The sequence below is a fragment of the Miniopterus schreibersii genome (genome assembly GCF_964146895.1).
Source record: "Miniopterus schreibersii genome assembly, chromosome: 4".
Lineage (NCBI taxonomy): Eukaryota > Metazoa > Chordata > Mammalia > Chiroptera > Miniopteridae > Miniopterus > Miniopterus schreibersii.
Genome location: NC_138105.1, coordinates 97,442,806 through 97,460,501, shown reverse-complemented (window position 1 = coordinate 97,460,501; position 17,696 = coordinate 97,442,806). Strand labels below are relative to the sequence as shown.

Sequence of the window (17,696 nt, the reverse complement as noted above, 5' to 3'; positions counted from 1 at the left end):
GCCCACGCAGGCTGGTTGTTTCTGTATATATAATTTAAAAGAGCAGACATCTCTGAATCAAACACTTAACATCAATTTATTAATATTAAAAATGGCTAAACATTCACCAAAAAATGTCTGCGTTATGAATAATTTTAAAAACTTAGTAAGAAGCTGTAGACAATTTTGTCATTTTAAATTTCTACCCTATGCTTATGCATTTAATTTTTTTTTTTTTAGGAACTACAGTGTTATCTGTCATTTTCATGCGAATTTTTTTCATTAATTTGTGACTTTACATAGACTATCTCTTAAAGTCTAGGTCCACCAGTAGCTGGTGCTGGGGAAGGATGTTTAAGCAACATGCTTTCTCTTTTCTGCAGACTCTAAAATAGCATTGCCAGTGCACAACATTCATAATCCAAAATGTATGCAGAGCACTGAAATGTATAAAAAGCAGAATATAAGAAAATAAAATTTATTAAAATTATTTATATTAAAAAATGAAGTATATGAAGATCTCTCAGTAATAAAAGTACAAAAAGCTACTCTTTGCAATATGAAAAATTGAGGTATTGCATAAAGAGATATCCCGTCAGTGAAAAGTGTGCCTAAAAATGTTCACTGTTGGAAAAACAAGATATACAAAAGTAGTGCATAACAAATATACATTATGTGCATGACAAAATAAGTTAGCTACAAAAACACTGTACCGAAATTCAGCAGGTCATGTACAAAGGGAGAAATTATTATTCAAAGCTAGTTCTCAAACAGTGTTATTTCTGGTTAGCTCATCACACCTGTTTACTGAGTGGGACCAGCACAACAGCGCACCCCAAGCCACCTACAAGCGTGGAAAAGAAAACGAGGCAAAGGAACATTCCACTCAGGACTATGGAGCTCAGGAGGAAAGGAGAAAAGTCCCTGGGCAGCTACACGGGAGCGGCCCCCGCAGGGCCGCCCGCACCGCGGGGCTTCCCGAAAGCAGCTCCTGCTCGGCCTGGACTGCTGGCCAGCGAGGCCTGGGCTCCGCCCGGAGCGCCACGGGCATGTGGTCCATTAAAGCCTGTGGGGGGAAGGCTGCTCTTCCTAGGGAATGGGCAGGGTGGGGGGCGTCAGCCAGGCGGCTCCACCGGAGTGCTGGGGCAAGTCTTTGGTTTTGAAGGATCCCAGATGGTACTGTTAGGTAGCACAACTAGCAAGATTGCCATTAGATTTTTTTTAATGTTTTGCACACTGATAATAATCCTTTTAATGGTGGATAGGGCATTTAATAAGATCAAGTCAATTAAAATCAAAGTTACTTCCATGAGCAGGGCTTCAAGAGACTATTTTAAATTCACCCCTGAAGCATACTGTTCCACACATAAGAACGCGTTTCCAAGCTAGAATTTTATTTATGAGGAAGCATGCATTACTCGATGAAGGTGGCACTCCAAACACTGACTATGTCCCATGCTCGGTTCGGAAACTGTAACGGTATTTTATTGTATAGGAAGAGGGAGATAAACATACGGAGCTTTGCACAGATTTACACAGTTACTTAGTTCGACAGTGCAGAACACTTTGCAACTACTCGACTTTTTTTTAACTTTTTTTTTTTTCATTTTTCTATGTTACAACTAAATTACAGGATACCCAGAGTAACTTGAAATCTAAAGGTAAGCCAATCAGCAGCCAATTTGTGTACTGATTTTGTCTTCCAGTTTTGGCTACAAGTGTCCTATAACACAGAATCAAAACGAAATCCTTGAGGTATCTCCAGATCTGGGTGGGTTGTATTTTAATGTCAAAATGGAGAGCACAGGCTGACACCTGATAAGCGTTAGTAAATTAGGATATAGAGTTTCTATAGAGCATCAAAAATAAATGTATGCATTTGTTCTTCGGAGAGGAAATGCTGGTTTTCCCACCAGTTGTCGTCAACTCTAGCTTTGGTAGGTTTCCTGGGGCTGTGACCAGACAAGTAAGTTTAAAAATAAAGAAGTTCACTCCCCTCAGTAGTCAATTTCCCCAATTTTTACATTCTGCATTTTAACAATTGTTTAAAAAAAATAAACCTAGCTCTGCCTACTTGACTGTTTTGTTTCTGACGTGGAAGTAACTTGAGGCAGACTGAAACCACACTCGGCCTCCAAACCCTCACAATGAGCGACAGCGCTGCTTCAATCTTGCTTGTGCACTTGCGTTTGCTTGAACATGCTCCCTCCTGTTAATAATTGTTAACTTCCTCCACTGCTGTTAAAAGCACAAAAAGGGGACGGAAACGGAGAGAGGCAACAGAGACGAAGGAAAAGAAAGAGGCAGAAGCGTTTCCCTGGGGGACAAACTGTGAGGATAGACTAATAGTGTTATTGTTGCATGGTTATTTTAATAAAAGTATTCTTATATGTTATATTATTAACAATAATTTAATTAAAAACCCAAAATACTCTATTGTTTCATTTCTCTCTTAATCTCTCTCTCCTCTAAGAAAGTGTTGCAGGGAGTTTGGACCCTCTTGCGCTCCAGCAAGAGAATCAAACTTCGCAGCAACATGACGGCGACAGGAAAAGGAGGTCATACACATTGTTTCCAGTGACACAAGAATCTACAAAACACCTATATTATAGGCCATTCTTTTCATTATACTACTGGTAAGTTAGGGCGGCTACAAAAGGGCATGCCGGCGTGAAGGGCTGAGGGGCAGGGCTAACAGAAGAGGGCACTTCTCCGAGGCTGGAAGCGAGCCCTGCGCTCTCCTCTAGGTCCAGCGGAATGAAATATGCCGGGGACGGTCGCCGCCCTCCTTCACCAGGGGCTTGTGGAACTCCCTGCCAGCGCGAGAATGAATGGCAGCCCAGCAATATTCACAGTAATACTGCAGACAGGTAACATTAGCGCAGAAAAATGGAGCAAACTTCCCCCCGCAACGGGCCCCCTGACATTCATCACACAGCTGATCATCCAAGACGTATGGCTTCACTTCCACCTGCAACCAAAATAAAAGGAGGGAGTTGACATCCCAGCGCCTGGACCAGCTGCTCCTCGCCGTGCGCAGTTCCGTCCCCGGCTGAACGCCTGTGCCAGGCGCCCAGAGGAAGGGTCAAGGATTCTCTTACTGAAGTTAAGAGAGTCCACCTTTTGAGAAGCTGCTCAGGTTTTTATACCCATCATTTTACATTTTTCTCATATTAAATCAACACTTTTCAAAGGAAAAAAGGATTACACCAGAAATAAAGTGAAGGCAGTGAGCATTATGAAAGTAAATCCACGGGAGAGTTTTCACAGACACAAACCAGCGTTTTAATTAGTGCTGGATGTTCGTTATATGTGGAATTGTAGTTTAAACAACCCCAACTAAGAGCTTCCTGTTCCACAAAATAGCACCTCCCTAGTCAGATCCTGACTCCACAGCGCAGCTTCCAAGCTATGATCAGCCTGGGCCGTGGTTTCCAGTCAGTGCACACATCTTCAGTCAGAATCACAAAGCCACGACTCTGGGACATGAGCTGCAGCCATATTGCCCACAATCCCAAACCCTGCGCTCTTCCTGTCAGTGAGAAGGGTGTGCTTGAGTCTAAAAGCCAAAGGGGCACTTAGGAAACTGGGCCTGTTCCAGTGCTCAATAGGCCGACCTGTCATTGGAACCTCTCAAGTATTAAAAATAGCCTGGCCATTAATTCGCCCAAGAATAGAATGGTTGTTTTTAGTCTTGGAGAGACTCGGGGTTGAAACCCCTCACACCAGACTGTCACTAGCACTGTGCCATCTGGTTCTGATGAGGAGCCCTGAAAAAGATGAGCTGGGAGAGTGACGTGGAAGACAGAGGGGCAGACAGAGCTGGAGCACCATTAGGCTTCTGGCACCAAGGCCCTTCCAGAACTCTCCAGAGAGGCGAGGACACTGGTGGAAGATCTGGGTCGCAGAGGAGGGAAAATTAAGCCTGAAATTCTAAAGAACAACCTTCCAACCCTGAAACCTGAGTGGAATGCACAGTGAGGCCAGAGACTGCTGACTCAGATGAACGTAGTTTTTAGTGTGAATGAAACATAGGGGGCATGTCAACATCCACCGTGGCTAACGCTGCACCTTCCTCTGTGCTCACAACGGAATCTATACCTTTCCTTAACCCGTTCACAGTACAGCACAATGGCCACTAGGACCTTAAGTCCTGCACTGCCACTGACACAGAACATACATGAAATGAAGTGTAAGCTGTGCATGTAAACCGCTACCGACTTCACAGTTTCTGCACTGACTCGGGAACAGCACAGTCCGATCAGTCGTTTCTGAGCGCAGAGCCTCGGAGCGCTGGATACTCGGCCAGTGCCGTCTACCCTGAAACAAGGAGCCGACGCGAATGCACGTCGACGCATTGCTTCCTCCACACCCGCAAGGGCTGCCTACGAGAATGTGAGCTGAGCCCAACACTGTGCTTCCTCATGTGGCCGACCCACTCCGTGTAAACTCCCGTCTCACCGCAAACTAGGAACCAACCAGATGGCCACTGGCAGGCAGTCACAGACCGCTCTACTGCCAGCCAGTGAACTCTGAGGACAGGCACTTCTTGTCCTTGGCATGAAAACACTCATTGAATGCATGGAGTACAAAGATAAGAAATCAATCTGAGTGCAAAGAAATGAGATACATACATAATGGAGAGTTTCAAATACAGTGCATCAGAAAACAGAGGGAAGCCATCTTTGAGGTTCTCTCCAGCCTTTGATGCAGAAGATAAACCCAACAAAGAGGAATCTCAAGTGCTAAGAACGGTGCCGACCAGCTCCTACCTAGTTTTAGGCAGCAGGATAGGCCACAGATGAAAAGGTTGTGACTTCTACTTAATCTGTTATAATGAAGTATTTCTAAGCCATGCAGACCTAGAAGCATATTTATTCAATCATTTGTTACCTAGTGCCATTGAAAAATAGGGCTTGCTGAGGAAGTCATGTCCCGGGGTGAAAAAAAAAGGTCAGGAGACCTCAAGGACATTCATGTTTGTATACTTGATATCACACAGTAGAAAAGATTTGGTAAATATTGAATGATTGACTATCTGAATAAAAGAATAGATGTAGGTGATAGCTTAGGAAAAATTAAATTGACTCAAGAAAACTGATACAGTGATCTGGTTAGGCTACTCAAAAAATGAGGTGACAGAAAAAATTCCTAGGAAATTCCCAGATGTGTTACAGAGCATACACCTAATTGGTCCTATAGGCGTAACTGTCAGCTGTCAGTTTATTGTCATATAAAATTCCCCCATTCCAATCTTGGTAAAGACATATTTAGAAGGCCATTCCTAGAACTTCCCAGAATGCAGTCTAGGACTTACCCGTTTATCTATCTCTCCATGCTGCAGCTGAACAAAGCGGGCACTGATAGCAGCTATGTAGCTCTGTTGATTAGAGAATGCGACTCGCCCGGCTCCTTTTGGGTATTTCAGCTCAGGGTCCGTATCGATCCCAGCATAGCACACGCCTCCATACAGCCGATCCATTATCATAGCAAGTTCCACTAAATCAGAAAGAGGCAGAGAGGGGATCTGAAATCAGGGAACCTCACCTGGCTCCCCAAGGTTTCATCAAAGCAGTTCATCTGTACTCAGAGCTCAGGTCATTATAATAATTATTAAAATCAAATGTTAATACAACCACTTGTCAATTTATCTTTTAACTAAGGGCGGGGCTCTGCTGGGTATGTTACTTATGTTCTCTTTTAATCTTCACAGCAACCCCATGAAGTAGGTAATAATTTCCTGGGGAAACTGAGGCGCAGAAAGGATGACCAATCTGTCCAGGTCACAGGTGGCTGAGTGGTAGTGCTGGGCTTGGCACCCTGGTCTGTCTGCTCTATACCATGTTGTTGCCATATATTTACTGGTTAACAATGTATGGCTAAATATAAATAATCATTTGTTTGGAGGTCCTTCTAGCTTATTTCCATCAAAATCTTGTTACCTTTCTCCATAGTCTAGCTCTTTGCCAATTTTTCTTATAAAAACTTGAAATAATAAATGTGTCATCTATTATACATTACAATTCTGAAACTTCACTCTTGTTCATTTTCTGTTCTTTATCTTACTTACACTATCAAACCTCAAATGAGTTGATTGGGGATGAAATTTCTTCTGTGAGTATTACGCTAACAACACAATACGCTGCTGAGAACCACATTATGTTTCAGAGCCCAGCAAACAGCTGACAAGCAAGCGAGGATGTGGAAACAAACAGTAAACATCTCCACCCAGCATCTATTCTGGAAGGGTGGTGGTGATTTTTCAGATGATGTTGAGAGTGATGGTCATGGGAACTATAAGAAACTGTACTAAGGACTTCGCATTGGTTATCTCACTTAACCCTCAGAACAGCTCTATATAAAGTAGCTACACTTATTACACCATCTGACAGATGAGGAAACTGAGAATTAGAGAAATTAAGTAATCCGTCCAAAACCACTCAACTATTAGTTGAGAGCAGAGCACATGAATTCAAATCCAGACACTCCGATTCTAGAGCTCTCACTGTTAGACATTAATTCAAATGCTTACGGAGACGTTGTCCTGAAAAACTTTTGTAAAGTATGTCTTATGCTAAAAGATAAAGAGGGTCTTTGTTTGTTTGTTTAATCTACCTGCTCGTAAAGGTCGAGGAACACCACCAACAAATATAGTTTTCCGTGGGTCGAGAGGTTGGGAACCATCCATCACAAAGTCACTGTCACTGAGGTTCCAGGGCCGAATCTGTACCTAGGGAGCATGCAAACCCAAATGTCTCACTCTCAGCACGGACAATTTATGGGGAAAAAAAGTTTAAAGTTGTTGCAGAGTATTTTATATTTTTATTTTAAAAGAAATAATTCACATCATTACGAAGCAATAAAGCTGTAAAACTAGAAAAGGTTTAAAATTAGGTTTAAAAAAAGGTTCATTTCATTTTTAAGAGTAAACTGAACAATGGTGGAAATGTAATTGCCTATTATAAGCTAAATCTATTATTCATAGAAAACTCAGCTACTTTATCAAGTGAGTCTTTTAACAGTAAAGATTTTAATTAACCAAAAATTCAATGTCAAAATAATATGCACAAATATCCAGAAAGTCAATGTTAGGAGCCTGACAACAGTGACAAAACTTCACTTCTAAGCTCCTTACAAACGTGTCAATGAACAGGAACATCAAGATATCTGGGGGGTTTTCAAACGGAATAGAGATGGGGGCAGAAACCAGAAGCTATTCTCATGCCAGAGTGCACTTACTGGCTTGTCTTTGATAGTGGGACTTGATACACACAGGTAGAGCTTTCCATCTTCTTCAATGCATGCATCAATGAGAGCCTGCACCGAGCTTTCATCTTGAAAGAGCAGGAATGCATAGCCTGGTGAAAAGGGAAAAAAGGATTATATGTTCGCCTAATTTTTCTTGTAATTCTTCAAGAGAAAGCAAACAGAAACTGAAACTAAGGAAGGAAAAAGGAGTTAAAATTTTTAAAAATTAAAACTTAATATTCCTACCTAAAGTCTGATGATCTCAACATTAAGTTCAGTTTGATCTCTTGAAACATTTTTTAGAGTAAAATTAAGTTGGAATTGAAAGTACATATTAAGTAGAAATTTTAAAGGCACTTTGGGAAAAAAGAAATTTAACAATGGGAAATTTTACATTGAAGGTAAACATTTATTTAAAAAATGCTAAACATTAAGCCATAAACCATACACATACATGTGCAATGCATCTTGAGAATTACCTTTCGGAGGGAAGTAGGATTTGCTCTCTGCCTTATGAGGCCAATCCACAATTAAAGGTCCGAAGCGACGGAAACTAGCTGTGATCTCATCTAATAAACAACAAGCAAAGGAGTCGATTTCAATATTTTTGTGGTCACTTTGGGAAGTAGTTTAGAAAAGACAGTTTCAAATCTCCTATTTATAAGAGCAGTAAAAAGAACTCCATGTCCTTCGTCTCGATGCCCCAACTGTTAATACTGTGCACATTGCCTCTTTCCCCTTCCCCCTCCCACCTGTACCTCTGCATGTCACTCTACCTACCAGTCTGCCTACCCACCTGTCACCTTCTTCTGACATGATGTTCTATAACCCACAAGGCAACTGCTGTTACCTGCTCAAAACAAGGCCACTGCCTTATGTACTGCTACATAACCCCCTGATCAGGGAAGTCAGTGTGCTACAATGCCCAATTCACAGACTTTCTCCAAGTTTCAAACTACCCCAGCAGCATCTCTTTTCCTTTCTGCCCTAGAACACGAGCTGTGTTTCGATGCCATGTCACTAGGGCATCGGTCTTCTTCAGTCTGGAACAGCTCCTCATTCTCTCCTGTCTTTTGCACGCTTGAGAGTCTTAATGTGTCGGTTATTTACTCCGCAGGACGACTCTCATCATGGCTGTACTGTCTCCTCACAACATACTCATGCCGTGCATTCCAAGCAGGGTTCCCTCCATAATAATACTGTGTCATCCTATTCTCGCTGGGCATGTGAATTTGATCACCTGGTCAAGTGGGGTCTGCCAACTTGGTGTGTTATCCCCCAACATCACGTTTCCTCACCAACCTTGGCATATGTCAAAGACGTTGGCCTGTACCAGCTACCATGAGAGTCTACATCGTTTTGGAAAATACATAACTGAATTTGGCTGAGGCAAAAATGCAGTTAGCACTTAGGTCTGCCCACAACAGAATCCTTGAGATGATTTCCTTTGGTCCAATCACTTGCTTCCACTGGCCCCCCAGTCCTGTCCCCTCCCTTCTGTGAACTAATCTTACAGGATGTGACAGGAAGATATGGCAAGAGACCAAAGCAGTCAAGATGAATACCTGGATCCAGGTAAGACTGTTGTTATCTTAAAAGTAACCTCTATCTATGCACTTCCTACTGTGTGCCACAGTCTGGGCACCAGGCCTTGGCGCTCTTTCCAAATATACCTTCATCGATGTCAGGGGGCAATCCGCCCACGAACACCTTGCGGGAATACCGCTCCACTCTTTCTCCATTCTGGTGCGTGAAGCAGTGAGGAGAGCCCAGGCCACTAGGAAGAGGCTGATCCCCACGGCCATCATCCAAGAATCCATCTTCCATTGGAAACAGTGAAGACTGACCTGGAACAAAAAGCAGGAAAGAAAGCTAACAGAAAATGTTCCTGGCTGCGGGTAATCTTGCACAACAAACAAGGCAAGCAGCTGATTCAATAAAACTGCGCTTTTAGTTTTCTAGCTGAATAACAAATAGGATCCCTGAGATATGCTCTTGAATTTCCATCACCTTCAAGTCCCCACTGAGCCAGGGAGAAAGGACATGGTTAAAGAGAGGGCTGCTCAGCTATCCCACTGGGATCCGGAAACTTCAGCGAGGTCAATGCAAGTACAGAGGAGAGAGCACTCCTTTGAAAGCAGCTGGCAGCACACGGCGGTGCCTTGGCAGGGCCCCACGGCCACTGGCAACCTAGACACGTACATAAGTATTAGATTTGACTGTCAGATGCTGGATCACTAAAACTTTTTAAAGCATCCAGTAATATGGCCTGCATTATAATCTCTAAGAATGTCCTTAAAATGAACGTGTCCATTTTAAAGTGAGCACTCATCTTAGTTTACATTAATTAATGGGAAACAACCAAAACCCATTAAATGCTGTTATCTAACTTCGCTGTCTAGCCTAATAGAATTTAAGATTTTTAGGCATGCTGAAGACATATTTTCTTTCAGCTGAGTAATAATCAGCTGCTACAGTGCTAATTCTAACAACTAGTCATTAAGTTCAATGTTTGAAAATCCTACCATCTAGAACATAGAAGCAGAAAAGACCAGAAATGCCAGTATAAGCTGTATTCTTTCCAATTGACCTGACAGCAAAACTCAAACTCTGAAATCATAAGCAATGCACAGTTACAAATAAGTGCAGGCTCTCTCCAGCACCGGCGCTTCTCAGGCTGCCAGTTAGTGCAGGTCCCCCCGTACGAGGGCCTCGCTGATGGACCTGCAGAGGTGACCTTAAGTGCTCTCCCCTCACGGAAACACCCCAGTGTCCTTCGGTTGCCACCTTCTCTTCCTTCCAACTTTCACTACTAAACACAAATAACAGTATATTTGTCACAAATTCATCCTGTAAAACCACAGCTCAAAGGACTTATATAATGAAGATGAAAACATGACTATAAAATTGGAGGCTATCTCCTGAATGATCTTCGAAAATCACTTACATTTTGAAGCGGAGCTATTTAAAATTGTTTTAACTTATTTCCTTGTAAATGGCAAACTAATACAGACGGCAAAAAATAAGATCTATTCAGGCACCTCTAGGGAATGATTCCTTAAAATTCTCTATATTTCTAGAGCTTTCCCTCAATGTTTGAAATTTATTGGATTAGCCATTTATTTAGCTAATCTCATTTTAAACCAAATATATTAATGCTGACTTGGTAAAAAAAAAAAAAAAAAAAAAAGCAGAGAAGGTATTCAAGTATAATTGAACCTCTAATATAATCAGGTATTTTGAGATTATTTGGGGTGTATTTTCCTTTTTAAAGAGTCTTAAATTTTTTCTCCTAAAAAATTCCTTTCAGAAAGAAAAAAAAAGGAAACAAATCTTTAGATATAGATAAATTGAGTTTATAATATAATATAGGGAAATTATTTTGGTTCAAATCCAAATCCTACCATTGTGACTCCTTGAAATGAGAACGTCTATAACGTTAACTACAATGAGTCAAGTACGTATGAATCAAACCTGTGTTTCATTCCCCCAGTCCCCCTTCCCCATGAGGGTTAGAAATTGAGCAAACTTGGGTCCTCTCCAAATACAACTATACATTTGAAAGTTAGAAACAATAATGTTACCTCTCCTTCGCCCATATGTCCTTGCTGCATGTCAAATGAGAAAAAAACACACAACTTTTCAAACATTGTCAAAAGAATCCATTGTGATTTCATCTACCAGCTTTTGAAATTGAAAAAATTTGGCTATATATAATTCTGTCTCAAAAACAAAGAATCTGGATGGTGAGGCCAATCTAATACTTTCTTTCTTTTTAGTTCTTCAAGGACACTTGTTTTAAGGGAAGCTTTTTTGCTGTAACTGTCACTCAAGGTCCAAACTAGTAGGAAACTAAAGGAATATGTCCATGATCTAAACCAACTACTATATTAATCTTATTTTCCCTCAGATTCTCGGCTAACTAGTAATTCAGTAAATATCACAGTACTTAATACTTGGCTATTTCACCACTACAAGATAAACAGCAATTTTATACTATCTCTCAATTAGTCCCTAATAAAGAATATCATAATGAATGAAATCTTAAGGCAGTTTATAAACTTCACTTTGGCCAAAGGTTTCTTGACCCTAATCAAATCTTCCACCATGCCCCAAATGTTAAAAAGCAAAAAATTTTTGGCATTTTATTGCCAAGCAGGTTGCAGCCAAGAAGAGAAGTATATAAATAAATTTATATAAGTATATGTATTTCCCTGAATACTCAGGAAAAGGCAACATAAACTTTAAATCAGAAAACTCTTGAGAAAATGTCTTCCCCGAAACAAACTGGCATTTATAAGGCCAGCCTGTGCAAAAACCTCAGTTCTATTCAACGAATGCTTCTGGAGTGCTCACCTTGCAGGGCACTATGGATAAGCATACCCGGCCCTGACTCCACGGCCAGGGAGTAAATAACGAGAATGCAGCGGGCCCGTTTGCTGTCATAGCTGCGTGACAGGTGCAACGGGAACAGAGGTGGAGGAACAACCGGTTTCAATGAAAGGGGCAGAGAAAGGGGTGTGTGGCATTGGAGATGAACCTTAAGAGAAAATCAGAGAAAGGCACTGCAGGGTGGCAATGCTGCAGACAGGGTGCCGTATGCTCAGGGAAGGGTGCCCAGAACAGAAGCAGATGGAGCAAATGGGGTCTGGGCTGGAGATGAGGTTTACCCAGGAGGAAGCGGAGCCAGCACAGCTTGGTGATACCTGAGTTAGGAGTGGAACTTAGTGGTACCACATGCGTCTTTTCTGAAATGGAATTACGTCTTGCAGCAAAATACATTTCTACCATTGCTAGATAACACTGGACCACACCAAAGTACTTGGGCAAATGAATTAAACATAAAATCCCCATCAGCTGTTAGGTTTTCCTCTACTAGATTTTAAGTTTGGAGAAAGGAAAGGTGTTCTTTTACTTAGTCAACCTGACAGAGGTTAAAAAGACAGACACCACCAAAGCAGATGCTTGTTCAAGAACATTCTATTCCTACAGTTAACTGCTCCAAAGACACAGGAGTTTGGGGAAACGAATGATTTGAAACTCTGGGTTGTGTCCATCTTAAAAAGTTGACTGATGTTGCCTGGATTTCTGAGAAAACAAATTTGAAAAGAGTAGGCTTTTAAAAGCTACAAAATTAACTTAAAAACTTCATAGCTTCCATTATTTCAAAAATAGTTTCAGGAACAATGAAGGCCACAGATCAAAAGCAAATTCAAATACTCTCAAAGTCTTCAAATGTGTACTTCCAAACTTTGATTTTGTGCCACAAAATTAAGCTGGTTAAATTCTGATATTAAATCCTGAAAACTATTTAGAAACATTTTCCCACATTAAGGGAAAATCAGTTATAGGCATACGATGTTTATAATTATAAAAGCTGCTCATTCAACTAGGGAAATTAATATAAATGAGTTCCAAAAAAATAAAACAATGAGCAGTAGCTGGTTTGACTCAGTGGTTAAGAGCGTCAGACTGTAGGGTTCTGGGTTCGATTCTGACCAAGGGCATGTTGCAGGCCCAATCCCGGGCCCCAGTCAGCTTGTGAGTGGGAGGCAACCAATTGGTGTGTGTGTGTCTCTCTCACGCTTTCTCTCTGCCCCCTTCTACTCTCTCTGAAAAGTGATGGAAAAAATATCCTCACTTAAGGATTAAAAAAATTAAAATAAAACAATAAAACGAGATTCTAGAGCACAGAAAATGGGAATGTTTAAATGTTTGAGCTCCACTTATTATAATGCTGTTAACACTATACATTATTTTTAATGTAGATTTTGACATATGAGACATATACAGGAAAGTACACAAATCACAAATGTACAGTTCAATTAAATTTCTATAATGTGAACACACGTATGCAAGCAGAACCCAGGTATTAGCAGAATGGTCAATGGTGTGATGTCATCTCGTGGATGTAAGACAGACGAAGCACCTTTTCCTCACCAATTCCAAGTTATACTTGGTGCAAACACATCGTGATGAAATACTTGTGACACAGATGGATCCTCACCACTTTCCCAAGGAAGCTGTCTTGTCAGACAGATTTCCAATCTCATGATTATCAAGTGTTGCATATTTTTGATGTTTCTCAAACGTTCAGGGAAGTAGCAAGTAAAAAAAATTACTTTAAATAAGTTTTAAAAATCCACATTTGGAAAATGTCTAAGTCAGCTAAAATACACTGCTCAGAATTTTCCTTTAATTACCAAAGAGTACACTATTAAAAAATTTCAAAAATGCATGCTATTGAATAAAAATCTTCTAGTCCCCATCAGGGTTAAAATGAATACTATTTATTTATCTACTTTCACTTTTATTTCTTAGTTTTGATGTATAAAGTCCTCAATAATTTAATGTTTAGTACTAACATGATTCAAGAATATTCTAATGGGCTGGAAAAATTATGGCTCTAGGTTTTTGTAACTTCTGGACACATGTTGTTATTAAACCTATTAATAAATACTTAATTTCCAAAATGTCTTTACAGGATTACTTAAAAATGTCCTCTATTCATTATTAAATTCCCTCTAGTAAAATATTCCACTAGTTTGGGATGCTATACTTACAAAGAAGATACAGAAAGACTTAGGTCTTTTTTCAATATACTACATATATATCATGATATACAAATATACAATATATAAAATATGTTATTTCATTATAAAATGAAAATATTTATCTCTTAAAAGTATCTTTTTCTCATTTGTTAAAGTCAAAAAAGAAACGAAGTATCTGCAATAGTGATACATTTGGAAGAAGAAACACATAGTATGTAGCCATTGAAAAATTATGGCACATATTCGGGTGCTGATACTAAAGCTAAGATGTAGTTTGCATGAGGTGCCTAAGTGTGTATTGTATGATTCTTATTGTATAAATTCAAAAATAAAGAGAATATAAACAGATGTGGGAATACACTTGAATCTTTTCCCTAGAAACAACCACAAGAGCCTTTGTGGGGAGAAACTGGGATGGGAGAAGGAAGAAGGGTTTTACTTCTTGTTTTATGCCTGTGTGTACTATTTAAATGTATTACTATCGTGTACACTGTTACTATATTTATAAATGGACCCTTTTTGGTTTTCTACTTGGTACTTATATCAAACACAAATGATCCATTTGAGAAAAAGCATCCTCTCCTCCACAAGAGCATCCAGTCACTCTGTAAACAGCAGGACTTCTGGCCACGAGGGATCAACTATTCCTGGGTCCAGTGGGCAGTGGAAGGCTGGTCCCACTCAGCAACTCGGCCACCTCAGGCTCTCCATCTGCCTCTGGGTCCCCACGCTGAGAAGGCAGAGAGCAATGCTCTTTGGCAAAACAAGGGGAGAGGGCTCAGAGGAAAAGATGCTATCAAATAACTGATTTTTCCAGAAGGACTAAAAAAAGTATGTGGGGAATTAGTCAAATTAGCAAATCAGTTAAAAAAAAAAAGTAAATCAAAGGCTGGAAGCTAACAGAAGTTAGTAAGTTAACAAAAGACTAAACATGGTAGATCCAAAATGCAGACAACCATTTCAAAGACCAGGGCACACAATTCAATGAAGATGCAAAAAATCATTTTTAAATGATTTTATACATCAACCCCTAACTTAATGGGCCCACTGTCACAAAATTATTTTAGATTTATGCTTAATAGTTTGAATCTCCTGTATCACACTGACTTGCATTTACTCTAGCTTATTGGTACAATCCTCATAGAATCTTGATGAGCTATATGTTCCTATTTGTAAAGAGCTATCTTAGAGAAGGGCGGAGAATATAACTCTAGTTTCTGCATATTCCAAACCCTGTCTCTCATTTATAAAAATGGAGAGCTCATGAGAGAGTTAACAATACCATAGATGTATATAATGGTTAGTCAAATGCTCAGTAAATAATAATTTTTTCCCTTCCTCAAAAGTAAACTAGTATATATGTGAGTGTGTGTGTGTGTGTGTGTGTGTGTGTGTGTGTGTGTGTATTCTTAGGTTAGTCTTCAACAATTTCTCTCAGCTTTTCATTATATTCTAAGGCTAACAATTATAAAGTACCATTAGAGTTTACAATATATTTCCCATTATCTTTCTCATGAAGGAATCTTTCAACATGCTCCAATTGTAGCAACTAGAACCATATTATATACATTTTCAGTGACTATAATCTACATCTCTCCTCGGTAAATTATACCCTCCATTTTCACAGATTTCTCCCCTCCACCCCAACCCTTGAGTGCACAATCTTCCTCCTTCCATTCCGCAGAACTCTAATTAAGAGACCGTGTTCTATGCTAACCTTGAAAAGATCTCTTACTAATCTGCTCTGAGACAAGCACATATTTTAGTTGATGCTTCTAAGTGCAAGATATCCACAGAGGGGGGGAAAACCATACATGAGCCTGTTAAAACCTAACGTATTTTGTTGTTCTAGAACTTTCCCTGCAGCAAGGTTCACTTTTTCCCCTCCAAGGTTCATTTTTGAAGCAGCTAATCCCGAGGGCTAAAGCAGTGGAATGGAGGCTGGAGAAAAAGGGACAATACACATGCACTTTTACAGGCATGGTGGTGGCTGCGTGCTAGTTTTCTTAGGCAAAATGAAGCTTCAAACTGGGCAAAGGAAAAGAATGATTTAATCTGTCTCCTTTCTGACTTAGCTGAGAAGCTGAGTAGATTTTAGGCTTGCTTTTATAAAATGGATATTCTAACTATAGCCCTATTACATTAGATTTAGGAAATCTTTTCCTGTTATGTAGGAAAAGCCATCTGTTATGAGATAAATTATTTCTACTCCTCAAAATCCCTGTGCTGAAGTTCTAACCCCCCATTCCTCGGAATGTGACTATTTGGAGAGAGGGTCTTTACAGAGATAATTAAGGTTAAATGAGGCCGGTGGGGTGGGCCCTATTCCAACATGACTGGTGTCTTTATAAGATGAGATCAGGACACAGATATGCACAGAGGAAGATCATGCAGACACACAGAGAGAAGACAGCTCTCCACGAGCCAAGGAGAGAGGCCTCAGAAGACATCGACTCAGACTTCCAGGCTCAGGTACTGGAAAGAAATTTCCATTCAAGCCCCCCAGTCTGTGGTACTTGTTAGGGCAGCTCTAGCAAACTAACATGTATCCAAAAAGTAGCTAGAAAGCTTATTCGTCTTTATACATTTAGAACTCAAGGATTCCCCCTCAAAAAAATCTCTAAAACTAATAACCCAGAAATAAATTGAATACTTCCCTAGAATGTGCACTACAGCATTCTTTGCACAGTTATCAATTATTATTTGTTGAATTACACTGGCACTATCTTCAAAAGACATGAGTGGTACAGAAAGGTCACTGCGTAGAATGAAAACTGATGATTGAGAATGGCAAAAAAACTCAAAAACAAACAACAACAACAAAACAAAAAACCAACAACAGTAACTGGACCCACGGCACGTGCAGGCCACTTTATCTTTGTACATGCCAACCCCAGCATCACGCCGGTCTAAACTGCTGAAACTCCTACACTACTCTGGCTCGTTTTGCTTTTATTTATTTAGGATGTAAACCCCACATTTTTCCAAAAAGCTTTGAGATTGCTTGAAAATTTCAAAACAAGTCCTAAATAATTATCCCAGTTGACATTCAAATGTTCATGCGAGAAAGAGAATAAACAGCTCTTCAACCGTTTTATCCAAACAAAACAAGAAATGGCTTTCAACTCAAGAGTCTTGGAGAAAAGGGCCTGGAAGCTACAGCTGGGACAGGCAGGGTGGCGCATGTAATCAGCTTTGCAAAGGCGGTCAAAGCCTGACCAGACTACTTATGGTGGACAGGGAGCTCCTTAAAGTTCTCAAAGTCTTAAAACTGAATAGTGGATGTAAAGGAACACAGTGCATGCCATTAGGCTTTTATTCTCAGTTTTAAACTGAAAAGGAATTAAGATGTGAAGGGACTGCTTTTAAAGGTGAATACAGTAAGTCTTAGGTCATCTCCCTTGATAAGAGACAAAGCAAGCATGTTCAGCCAGACGATTTTTACACATTCTTCTTAATCCCTTCTGTTGCGTTTTCCCCTTATAAGCCTTTAACATTAACATCCCCAACCAAAAAAAAAAAAATGACACTCTATTTTAATTTTATTATGTGCCAAGTACTACGCTAAATGATTTACATGCATTAATCTTTACTCCAATCCTATGAGATGGGTAGTATTTGTGATTTTTTTAGTTTACCTTCTTAAGCACAATTAATGTATTACAACAGACTTGTAATATAGGTGATCCCCAAACCTGAGCTAAAGTAGGAACAAAGCTCCTAAAAATCAATACATGATGAGATCAATCTGTCTAGAGAAGCAATCCACCATAGAAGATGTTTCATAAATTTGACTAAAGAGAGTGGGCTATACCTATGCCTAAATCAAGGTGACTAAGAAATTGGCTCAACACCCCTCCACCTCCAACTTGTTATATTTCATAATTTTTAATCCATCTTCTGATATAATCTACT

At 40.0% G+C, this 17,696-nt stretch overlaps 1 protein-coding gene across 4 annotated transcripts in view; it reads right to left on the bottom strand.

The window, feature by feature from the left end:
- Nucleotides 1–1,590: 1,590 nt before the first annotated feature.
- CPEB4 (cytoplasmic polyadenylation element binding protein 4) overlaps nucleotides 1,591–17,696 on the bottom strand; it is a 51,237-nt gene continuing 35,131 nt past the window's right edge. For 2 of the 4 annotated variants that reach the window (XM_081134546.1, XM_081134544.1), the window contains 7 exons: nucleotides 10,812–10,835; nucleotides 8,901–9,074; nucleotides 7,707–7,796; nucleotides 7,219–7,337; nucleotides 6,595–6,709; nucleotides 5,297–5,478; nucleotides 1,591–2,950 (listed from right to left, as the gene is read on the bottom strand). In XM_081134546.1, the coding sequence (XP_080990672.1) occupies nucleotides 2,723–2,950; nucleotides 5,297–5,478; nucleotides 6,595–6,709; nucleotides 7,219–7,337; nucleotides 7,707–7,796; nucleotides 8,901–9,074; nucleotides 10,812–10,835 (932 nt within the window). In that variant the 3' untranslated portion in view covers nucleotides 1,591–2,722. The remainder of the gene's footprint in view (nucleotides 2,951–5,296; nucleotides 5,479–6,594; nucleotides 6,710–7,218; nucleotides 7,338–7,706; nucleotides 7,797–8,900; nucleotides 9,075–10,811; nucleotides 10,836–17,696) is intronic. The other 2 variants (XM_081134545.1, XM_081134547.1) reach the window with 1 other exon arrangement.